Below are 12465 nucleotides of genomic sequence, written 5' to 3'. Positions count from 1 at the left end.
CTCCCTCTCTCTTTGCCTCTCCCCAGCTCATGCTCTTTCAGTCTCTCTCTCAAAAATAAATAAATAAACTTAAGAAAATAAAAATGAAGATTGCCTATTATTAAGCATGTTCATGGGGGATTCTTTGGACCAGAGCTGATCATGAGTAGCTTAATCTATTTCCAATAAATATGTATTTAGCCAAAAGAAGAAAATGAAAATCACCTTTGATCCTACCTTACACCTCGATTTTATCTATAAATTATTTTTACATTATAATTATACATGCACACACACACAAATTTGGCTGTGACTTTTTAACCAAAATAGATCTTACTGTATATTCCATTTAAACAGTTTCTTATTTTGTTTAAAAATGTATTGTGAACATCTTTTCACATCAATACATTCTCTCCATATATCATTTTTCTAATGACTGCATAAGGATTACATGATATTAATATATTATAATTTATTCAACCAACTAGTAACTTCTGTACAACTTCTTGCTCAAATCAATGCACTCATTTCCATGGAGAAATTGTTACACAGTCCCTTATTTGTTAAGATAAATTTCTAGAAATGAAATAGGTGGATCAAAGGATTAACAAATTCTAATGATTCTTAATAAATAATGCCAATTGCCTTTGTAAAAGTTCTATCACTTTTCTCTTTCACCAACAATGTAGAAGGGTTTTCACTTCCTCAAACTTCAATTTACCCAAAGTATAATTGTTCTTTCATGAGATCTGAGGATCTGAAGATTTGCTTGTCAAAAAATGATACTTATTATTGGTTTAATTTGCTTTGTTATTAGTGAAGCAGATCTTATTTCATGGTGTTATCAGCCATTTATGTTTCTTCTGTTCATTACCTACTTATGTCTTTTGCCCATTTTTCTATCATGTTTACCTTTTCCTTATTGGTGTTTGACAACAGTAGTAATATCAGCAGCTAATATCTAATGTTTATTGAGTGTTATAAGCCAGGCTCTGTTCTGGTATTCTATGTTTAATCTCATCTAATGAGGTGAGTGCTATTACCAGCCTTGTTTTATAACAAGGCATCTGAGGCACAGAAAGGTTAAGTAGTTTACCTAAAGTCACATAACTAATACATTTGGTACATTAAGGAGATTTACAATTTATCATGTATGTTATGAAGACCACCAACCTATCAACATTGTGTGTTGAAACTGCTTTCATGGTTTATCCTTCATCATTTAATTTTATTTGTGGTGACTCTTGCCTCCTAGAATTGTTCGACTGTATTGCCATCAAATAGATTGCTTTTCTTTCCTAGTTTCTGCTTTTGATACCTTGATCACCTAAAGAATATTTTAAATAAATATAATTCAAACAAATACAAACACTCAAAGAGTTAAATTACATTTGTCCCCTTTGCATAAATCATAGTTCTACATAGCAAAAGTATCTCCTTTTAACCATTTATGGTTTTAGTTCTTCTGATGGTTGCCCTGTGACTCTAAGTGATAGGCAGATACATCCATTTCTTGATTTGTCAACTCTACACAGTGTACATTAATTACTATGAGAGATGTGACATTTTCGTTAACTTATTCCTTCCTTCCCCTCTCCCCTCCTCCAACTAACTCCCATGAGTAATATCAATTTTCGCTGTGAGTGCCTTTATAACTTTAAGTAATATACTTCAACCTCTATTTCTTGATTTATCAACTTTAGACGGCATGCCTTAACTAAGTGGCTCACTCTTAATGGGGTAAACCACATGTGAAAATGGTTATTCTCTATATTCCTTGGATCATAAAATGTCGTATTTATGAAGGAATGCTTCACTAGAAGCAGGTCTATCCTTAGTCATTTTAATGAAATGAAAGAGATCTGTGTAAGTAGAATGAAGGATCTTGATATAAATGGTTATATAAATTATAAGTATATATCTTTATATAGCATCAATTATATAGAATTATAGTCTTTCCAACTATATTGCTTTATCTCTCAGAACAATTTTGTAAAGTATATAGATATAGGCAAGGAAACAAGCATGGAGAGCTCACAGCTGTATGGAGTCACTGTCATGGCTTCTAGTTTTGGTTTTCTTTAGTTTCTGTGCACCATCCACTTCTTTTTTTGTGGCAATATCACTCTGAGCAATAATCCTACCTTTTCCCAGTCTTAGTTTATGTACTTCCTGGTGAAAATGAGCACAGTTTTAAACTCCTGACGCATATGCCTTAGAGCTGAGCCAATAAACGCAGGACATTTCCCTGGCCACAAGAGGGTCTGAAATGGCGTCACAATCTGTCAGGTGTACTAAGATTTGGACTGGGACTAATGGGACAGAGATTCTTGCTCTATTCTCCTGAAGAAAGATATAGTCCTAGGAGATGGTGGCAGCCAACTTGGGACCAGGTGAGGGAGCTAACCCTGAAGAAGCTGAGTGAGGGGAAAAAAAGGAGTCCTGCTCACTTCACTGGCTCCTTTGCTGCCATTGTAGTCTACTCCTGCCATTCAGTCAACACAGCCAACACAAATTCCCTTTTTGCTTACTCCAATTTGGGTTGGTTTCCTGTCAACTGTAATAACTGCACCGCTAATTCATGGCAAGCCTGACATCGGCTCTTTTGACTTTCTATTCTACCATATTGACTCTGAAAGTAATGTCTTTGTTCAAGATTTAAAAACACACGTCCCTCTCCAGTATGTCTTTTGCCTTTCTTCATAGACTATTACACAATCTTTAGAAGTGCAGAACCATCATGTGGAATTCATTTATGAACCAGTCCACATACTACACTTTGGGCACGACACTCCGTACATACTTAAAATGACAGTATGGGTAAGAGAGGCTAATTTCAAAAATTTTTGTTAAATAAAGTTACTTTTATTTTAAGATGAACACTTCTGGACAGCCTCTTTTTGAGCTCTCGGGACACCATCCACCACCTGCTGCTGTGTACAATAGTTGTGGTCATCAAATTTAATTATACATTAGTTGTCTGAAATTCAGAGCACATTTAACCTAAGAAACAGTATTATAATTTGCCACGTGCTTCTTAGACTAGCACAGAAAAGCTGACTTAATCTAAAATGTGGCTAAATTACTATATATTTGAATGAAATGCTAGAGTACAGCACTGTAAATTTTAAAAATTTAAATTTTTAAATTAAAATTTAAAAAATACTAAAACTGAAAAGGATAGTTCTTAAACAAGGACATTTGGTGGTGGGAGATGGGAAAGTAAATGAAAGTATGTGGCCATTCCAAAGGAGCTCTGGAGGTAGTGCCAAGGGCCAAAGTGGTCAATGATTTGAGTTCTTTATTATACTCGACTTCACATCAAAATGTGTAACTTCTCTTCTCGATGGCACAAGAAGAGCTGTATCACTATTCTTAAACTTCAAAACTACACAAAGATGGAACTAAGAAGAGGAAAAAACAAAAGTTTTATTTGTTCTTTTAATATGCATTTCAAGCACATAGATTCACTCTTCCAAAAGTCACTATCTAAAAAGGCAAATATAAGTTCAAACCCAAGATTGCCCTGCTGTGCTGGAAGGGAATTGACCAAGGTTCATGCAGGGCTGGAGTAGGAGCTTAGCATGTGGGCTAGTGGTTCCCGAAGGAGACTGAGGTAAGTGCTGAAAGACTTGATTAGGAAGAAACAGAAGCTGGGAAGGAGTGAACTCTGTGCATGTAAAGGCATGAGTTACCAGCCAGAGAGTTGTGTCAGGGTGCTGTGCACGGTTTAATGTGAAGGAAGAGAAAAGTGAAGAAACAAATGTTTGAACTTCTGGTCTGAAAGTCATGCAAAACTTTTAAATAGGGAGCAGGAAGATAGTTGGAAGAGACAGTGTGGGGATGAGGCATTAAAAGGAAAGGGAATATGTGTGTGTAAGCAGGTATATAAAAAGAGATGGTCATATGTGCTGTAATGTAAGTGTAAAAAGCAAGTAAGCAAGTGAGCAAAGTGAAGAGGACACCACTGTGGAAAACTGCAAAGAGTGGAGGGTGTGGTCAGCAACAGATGGCACTGGTGGCCAAACAGTTTGGATCCCAGGCAGCGTAAGGGCATTCTACTCAGTAGAGCTCAGAAAGAGGCCAGTGGGGTCCAGGTGCACCAGGTAGAAGAGCCTGCAGGTCTGAAAGTGTGGAGGTTTCCATGTCAAGTATTCCTAATTTAGTTTTACTTTTACTTTAAAGGTGGAACTCATTGGGTTCACTCTGCATGACACCTAAATTGCCAAACCTGTGAAACCTAAGATTTTGGCTAGAATGGCAAGTGTCCCGTGCCTAGAAAAAAAAAAGGAAAGAGATCTTGCTACGGTGGGAAACACTTTAGAAGACATGCAACACATGGGTAGATGAGTAGAAAAGGCAGTGCCAGTAATAACCATGTATTGACCTAAAGAGATAATAAATAGATTGTTTCAAATGCCCCTGGGCTTGTGCACAACAGCATCAACATTCATCCCTGGAGTCTGCATTTTAAATGGAAAACTACTGTGAATGGTAGGGCTGAAAGTGGAAAGGCCAAACCTTCCTTTGGTTGTAGCTGCATGGTTCTTTCCCAAGTGCATTTGTGCTTTGGTGGTTTCGCTTCACTTGGCCTTTTACAACTTGGCAGCCCAGGACACAAAAATGAGGAACGCAGCAGATTTAAAAAAAATTATTCCAAATGTTCCTTTAATACTAGTATTTCTTGGACAGAGATTCCTGATGTCCTAATTAATTGTTCTCAGTGTTTCTTTAAAAGCATCCTAATTTAGCATTTGTGAATCTGCCATGGCTTTTGCTCTTAATTTGCACTCACTGGTATTTTCCTTTAATGCAGGAGAGGCACTCTCAATGGCCAGGTGAAATAACAGTTTATCTGGAGACACTTGCTTAAAATTTGCTGAGCTCAGTGACAACTTTGGGTGGTAGCCTTAAGAAATGTCAGCTGGCAGAAGAGTCGTTCTGCTCTGTGATTTCCTACTTCCCTCCGTGAGATCTGACTTTTAAAAATCCTTTGTTACTTCACAATACATTTTCAAATGCATTTGAAGTAATTAACACCCTGAATTGAATCCTGTTGTCACATTTAATTATCAGATAGCTGTTTTCCTTTGGGTTATTTGACAGTCGCCCAAAATGTTGGTCTCAATCGAAAACCAAGAAGAGACCTTTGACATAGTGAAAGCCACCGAAGTGGCATTTACTAAATATAAATGGTAAGTGTCTAAAGGGAAGGTGAGGAAAGAGCACTAGTTTTCATCTCGAATGGAAAATTCTTCCAGGATCAAGGGAAAATTATGTTAGCGCTTAGCTGAAGCTCCATTAGTTTCACATGTGACACGATGATTTTAAGATGTGTGTACTCCTATAACACATTACATTTGCATTGAGAAATAGAGTATTCTGACTCTCAAGTTCTATCTCCAATTTGTCAAACTTACTATAAATACAATAGTTAGCATTAGTCCATTATCTGGAAAATGGCATGTATAAAGAAAAAAAGTAAATGGTGTTGATTTGAAATGAAGGAAGCTCATTTACATGCATTTTAGGAACTCTAAGTGAATCAGCTAAATATAGGCACCTGGGGAAAAAACAGTTACCCTCTGGGTGGTACCTTGTAATAGGTTAGAAACATGAAACTCATTAATAGTGTTAAAAATTAGGTACCTAATGAATTGTACCCATTATTAGAGATCTTCTGTGGTAACAATTCCTTAAAAACTAGAAATTGCCACACCTCTTTGACATAAGAGAAAAGATACTATTAAAGCCACTGGGAATTATCACCAAGCAGAAGCATATTTCACATGATCAAAAAAAAACAGAGGCCCAGTTCTGGTACTTACTATGTAAGGACAATGGCCACTGCATCATTCAACACACTCTCCCCAAACAGGAGTGTGTATAGGTCAGGGTCGACGTGCAGTTCATGGAAAATAGCCAGCACAGTCACTAGGAGGAAACACACACAAATATACAGGGTTAGCTGAAGCATAGCCATGTATTTATCCTTGGGTGTGGTCACCTCTGAAAAGAATTCATTAAATGCTCATTTTCTCAAATCAATCCTCTGTACCCACACTAGATCTTTATTAAAAAAAATAAAAACAACTAATGAGTCATTCCCCCCTTAGAGATTTCTCAGGGCTTCTCACTGCTTATAGAGAAAGTTTGAGCTCCTTGGTACAAGTCTTCTATAATCTGCACCTTGTTTACCTTCCAGCATCTCCCCCTGTATCCCCTGTCAACCCTTTGCTGCCTGCCTCAAGCCATACTGAACTTGCTACAATCTCCCCAGATCATGTAGTTTTTTTAAATTAACTTTGCATTTTGGTTCACTTTACCAAGGCAGAGATTTCTTTCCCATCCATGAGCTACCATTCCCCCCTTCTTTACACACACACACACACACACACACACACACACACACCCCCCTTCTTACTCCAACATAAAGCTTTCTTCAATCTTTAAAAGCCTCTCAAGTGTTCCCCAGGACCCTGATCCCTCAGCAGAAATCTGGCTCACTCCTTTTTGATCCCAGCATTTGAATCAAATCACAAAACCTATCAGAGAAAACACTGTGAGCTCCCTGGGGATAGGGCACATCTTTGCAACACAGGGTACTTGGCAAACTCTCAATAAGTGTTTGATGCATGAATGAGTGAATGAATACATTAATGTATGAATGTTGTTTCATGGCCCACTCCTGTGAAGGGAGAGGTGGCCAGCACCTGGCTCATTCTCTCTTGAGATTATACTTATCTATAAAGATGAACCCGATGTTTCTAAGAGCAAGACCTAAGGACTTGTTTCTGGCAGACTGCTGCATGGCTACTGTATGCCACATATCATACAGAGGCTCTCAGAGTACATCAGGACAGTAAATAATCACTTACTGATTATCTGTGTTCACCAAAACCATTCAGTGTCTTGATACTTTAAACAGTTTTGCAAAGTGTGAACAGCAATCATTAGGAAAATGATCTGCTGAGTTGATGGCCAAAGGGGTAAAGAGGATGGTTGGGAATGCTACTGATGGTAAATTTTTAAGGCAGAGTGGGCATTTTCATTTCTGTTCTTTCCTTTCCTATTTCATGGGCTGTGAGGTTAGTAACTATGTTGTATAAAAGAATAGTGCTATGGGGAACAAAAGCTGAGTTGGAAGGTTTTGTAAGTAGAGTGAAGAAATTTGGCACTTGTTCTGCTGCAGTAGGGAGCCAGGAAAGGAATTTAGTCAGAAGAGTGACAATCTGATTTCAGTTCTGAAAATAAAGCACAGGCAGAAGGGCAGAGGGCAGAATGGACATATGGCTGGAGGCTTTCCCAAATGTTCTAGCAAGAGATGGTTGTACTAGAAGAGTCCTAGATTCAGACTCACAAACTCCTGAACATCCTGCTCCACCCTATACGTCCACCATTCTGGGTTCTGATAGGTCAATGACCACAGTGCTTTGTATTTCACTTATTCATTGATTCTCATCTTCCCTGAATGTCAGTAGCCCTTAGGACAGTGCTACAATATAGTAAGCCTTTAATGAGTGAATAAGTAAAAGGCAATGGCAGAGGGGACACAGCAGAAGACACTGTATGTCCAAGATATTTGGGATAGAGAATTGGTGAGTCTTGGTGTTTGAGAGGCAGCAGGGAGTGATTCTGGGTTTTAATCCTGGACAATTAGTAGATGAGGTTGCATAAGAGAAATTAGTTTGTAGATAGGGGAATCCACTAAGTTTGGTTTTGGACATGCTGACTTAAATAGTCAGGTGGAATTTCAAGTGGCAATTTTAATAAGAAATCTGGAAATAAAAGGTTTGAACTCTACAGAGTTGAGGCAGAAGAAAGAATTTGGGGGTTAATAAACACATAGATAAAACATAAAGCCATAAGAATAACCGAGTCCCTGGGCAAAGTATATAGACAAAGAAGAGAGTTCATAGGAGATTCTTGGGGGACATTTACATTTAAGGGATGAGTGGAGAAAAAGAAACATAAAAAACACCTATGGTATATTTGCCAAACATAACTCTAAGCATGAACAAATCAGCTGGAAACTATCCATCATGAATTTCTGTAAATGGATTTTTATTTACTAAAAATTATCCTAGAGGAAGGAGTATTGAACTCAACAACCAGCTTTGAGGTAGAAGAGACAAGAGAAATAAAATGTCATGAATTGGCATGACAATTAGCCAGATTCCATTTTACCAGGCATATAGTCAATTTCATTATTCTAGCTGCATAGGTCCTTAATTATGACAGGTAAAAGGCAGAGATGTATTCTCTAGTAGTTGGTAGCTATTCACATTTGCTACAACCCTTAGCCTTTTCAGGTAGTGGTAGTAAGGAGAGGTAGCAATTACCTCTGCTAAGAAAAAGTACCTCTTTCTTCTTTTTGGGTAAAGACCCTCATCAAAACAAAGAGGCTTCAGTTAGGGGTTTTAAATAAGAACATTTTCCTTTTGCTAGGATCTTGTGGAACAAAAGTAAAGTTACTCCTAAACTACAAAATTCTATCATGGCAGCTCTGTTGTTGACTTTAGTCTCTGTAGTTATTTGTATTTCTAAGCTCTGAAGATGACTTGCAGCTCATCTACACTCCCACAGCATTTCCTAGGCTCACAAATAGGGACGAAGGTGGGGATTCCACTCCCCACCTCCCCAGTTATAGGGTCTCCTCTGTGCTAACAGGGACTCCTCATCTTTCCAGTGAGAACTTAGGGCATTTGAAGGGAAAGGATTTTAACTGAACATGCAATTTTGTTCAAAACTGTTCTGACATTCCCACAATTCCTTTTGCACAAAGAACTGAACTCTACTTCATAAGCGATATCCCACACAAAAGAGAAAAGCTATTACTTTGCACATTCCTATCAACCCTGTGAAGAAATGGAATAGCTTCGAAATAAAGCCAGGCAGTGTGTCCTACAAGAGGGAATATTTGCTGGGACCACAAGTGAGTTGAATAGGTGAGTCAGGAAATTAGCAACCCACTCTTGCTTCTAAGCTTGGAGCTCTTAAACAACTCATTTAATTAGCTTGCTGGCAGGGCTCAATCTTACACAGAACGTCCAAGACTCGTATGCACCTTCCCAGGAGACCATCTCTTGCAACAATGGAGGACACACTCACACCAGCTCTGCCTACACCTGGCTGGGTTTGTAAGGACAACCTGGGCTCAAGGCTGGCCAAAAACCAATGCCTATTTAGATGAGCCTTCTCGTGATAGTATGAGGAGAACACACTGGACAGACACCATGTAGATAGGAAGGGGAGGAGACACAATCCAATTTCTTAAACCTCTGACTTTGGTCATATTTATCTTGGTCACACTTTAGTTCCACTTATATCTTAGTGGCAAGTTCCAGCACCCCTTTTGGGGTTTGGGGCCACCTTCTCCCTACCTGACCTTTTAGCTAGAGGAAAAACCCACTTTGTCCGTCAAGTAAGGGACATAAATAATAGATATCACACAAGTAAGCACATATAACCTCATGTGTAAATAGATCAACACACACACACACACACACACACACACACACACACACACACACACACACCTATTCCAGGTAAGAGTAGTGGATGATTAAGAAATGTCATTGAACAATTAGAGATATCTGAGAAAATAATTGTAGCAGTCAAACACCAAGGGGTAGCAGGGGGCATGAATGATGAGGAGTGACGTGGAATGCACTTCTCAGAAGCTGGTGATAAGGGATGGAAAGAGAAAAAAATAGTAGCCTATGGAGTATAAAGCCAAGTGAAGATTTCTCTTAGATTTCTAATTCATAGGCTGCGCAGAATAAGCCAGAGGAAAGAGGCTGAAGACAGAGGAAAAAGAAGGGAAATGGCTGGATCAAGGTCTAGAGAAGGCAGAGAACAATTGAGGGGTTGAAATAAAGTTGTCTTCTCAGGAAAGCAAGATCTTGCTAAGAGCAAGGAGACAAAGATATAAATTAGAGGCTAAAAGAGGGTTGAAAATGTCTGCTGGTTGGGGGCGGGATGATTCAAGTTTTATGAAAAACTGTTAAGGTCATATATAATTCTCATTCTTCAAGAGAAAAGCTCTAACAGTGAAGTAATATGATATTTGGATTAATTTCTTCATCATACCAAGAGTCTTGTCTCCTACTACAACCTTATTACCTTATTAGATCATCAAAACTAGTATTTTATCATCTCAAATATAATAAACATACCTGGGAATAAAAATATAGATGGTGACTGCCTGACCCCATCAATGCCTCCGTGTGCTGACTCTTAAAAGATGTTTTGCTTTTTTGCCTTTTTTTTTTTTTTTACTTCTAGCATTTTAACTGACCACTTTTCTAATGCTCTTGCTCTTTCAGTCACTTCGAAGTCTTCAGGGTTATTTAGTGACAGTCCTTTCCCTAGGATCTCCATTAGTAGCTTTCTGACCCATATTTTTTGGTTTTTTTACAAGGAATTTAAATTTCAAATTATATTTTAATGTGGCAGCTCTCAACGACCTGGCACAAGATCTGCCTGGGTCTATGGGCAATTCCACACAATAGTTCCTACCCCTGTTGTTCTAAGTCATCACTCAGCCTTGTCAAAATGCTGGCTTTCCCTGGAGAGTGCTCTCTCTGGTTGTCTGTGCAAATCAGTATGTATGACACTTGTCCCCAACACATGGAGAATCAAATATCTCAGGCTTGTGCAGCTGAATTGCGTCAGGCCTGACAGGTGGAGAACCCTGGAATTCTCATAAACAAGGTAGCATTTTTCCTTTCTAAAAGTGAGTATTGTGAAAATGCGTTTTCTTTTCTCAGAGGGATGATGGAGGAGGAAATTTTCCTGTAACTTTCCCCACTTTTCTGAAATACTGTACATAGTGAGATTATAAGGAGAAGCTTCCAGAAAAATTGAGGTATGAAATACTGGAACTCTTTGAGTCTAATCCTTCTCAGTGGAGAATCAGCAGCAGAATCAGTACACAGATTGGTTTTGCCAGTCAAGCTCTGCTAATCATAACCCAGAAATACAACTAGAAAACCTCACCCTTCTGAAACAGGACAGAGAAGTGATACTAGATCTAGAAAGTTAATCACTAGAAGTTACTTCATTGAAGTAATTCTAAATTAGAAGTTATACAAGACATCATGAATGATTTAGCCTTAAAACATTGTAATCTTATTTTGGCCATCAGTATGATATATCATTTTGGTACAGAGTTAGTAGTGGAGAAAATACTATATGCAACCACACTATTATAGTCTTCTTCATCAGGGATCCTTAGGAGAAATAAGTTCTATTGCCTGAAGGCAATGTCTTCAAAGTATCATCTAGGGACTCCTGGAGCTTCCTGAGACCTACACAGGAAGATCCCCAAGGTCAAAACCATTTTCAGAATAATATGAAAATGTCACTTGCATTTTTCATTCTTAGTCTTTCATCTGTGTACAGTGGAATTTTCCAGGGGCTATATGATGTGGGATAGTGCAAGTGAATGCAGAGGCAGATGTGAGAATCCAGCTGTCTTCTATTACAACACATATTTAAAAATATAAAACAATGTTACTCTTCTCAGTAAATTTTTTTTGTTTTGGAAATTTATTTTTCATAAAAGTATGTTATTTAAGATGTAAATAGTTTATTATTATAATTTTAAATTAATAAAATATGTTTAAAATTTTTTACATTCTAATATGGTACATATTGATAGATATAATACACATAAACTCCTTGAGGTCTTCCCTAATTTTGAAGAGTTATACAGGGGTTGTGACAACAAAAAGCTTGAGAAGCATTGTCCTAAGCCATTTGTTTATTTAATGGATTAGCTTATATTCTATGCATTAAGGGTGATACTAGCTAAGCATCACCTTGTAAAGAAATGAAAAAAAAAGTCCTCAAATCATTTTCTATAGAGCTTAATTCTTTTCTTGGATTCCTATTGAGCAAGGCTCCCTAGATCTTAGTATCTTTTGTCATGCAATAATGAGCTAATTCTTTCAGCATACATGAAGAGGATTTCTAATAACTTTTTTGCAGGGGAAGGGCAGAGGGAGAGAGAAAGAGACTCCTAAGCAGGCTCCATGCTCAGCACGGAGCCAGAGGTAGGACTTAATCTCAAGACCTTGAGATGATGACCTGAGCCAAAATCAAGAGTCGGACGCTTACCTTACTGAGCCACCCAGGCATCCCTCCAATAACTCTTAAACGAGGAAAATTATTCTTTTCACATTAACTCCACTAGCACACTTCTGGAATCACATTTCTGTCATTATTATTTGTATTTGTTTAAGTGCTTTTTTTGGAATGTATGTGCTTTGTGGACAGAGATTGTTTCTTCAATATGTAGATGCATAATAAAAACACTGATAATCACACATCTTTTCCTGGACTTCAAATATGGCTGAATGGTGTTCCAGAATAATCTACTTCCTCTTGTGCTTAAAAGCCAAAAATATGGTCCTTAGAAGTCACTAAGAGTATAAGAGGGTAATCTGAAGATCATGAGGTTTGACATTAAGGAGAGAAAAA

At 37.9% G+C, this 12465-nt stretch overlaps 1 protein-coding gene across 19 annotated transcripts in view; it reads right to left on the bottom strand.

Moving 5' to 3' along the window:
* Window positions 1-12465, bottom strand: part of SLC9A9 (solute carrier family 9 member A9) — a 766376-nt gene that overhangs the window by 434355 nt on the left and 319556 nt on the right. For all 19 annotated transcript variants that reach the window (XR_006207068.1, XR_006207069.1, XR_006207064.1 and 16 more), the window contains one exon: window positions 5808-5913. Coding sequence is in view for 12 of the 19 variants with exons in the window: in XM_042954872.1 (XP_042810806.1) it covers window positions 5808-5913 (106 nt within the window). In the remaining 7 variants the exon portion in view is untranslated. The remainder of the gene's footprint in view (window positions 1-5807; window positions 5914-12465) is intronic.

Source organism: Panthera leo, chromosome C2 (assembly GCF_018350215.1).
Source record: "Panthera leo isolate Ple1 chromosome C2, P.leo_Ple1_pat1.1, whole genome shotgun sequence".
NCBI lineage: Eukaryota > Metazoa > Chordata > Mammalia > Carnivora > Felidae > Panthera > Panthera leo.
The sequence above is the reverse complement of the archived record's forward strand: the minus strand, read 5'-3'. Positions and strand labels throughout refer to the sequence as shown.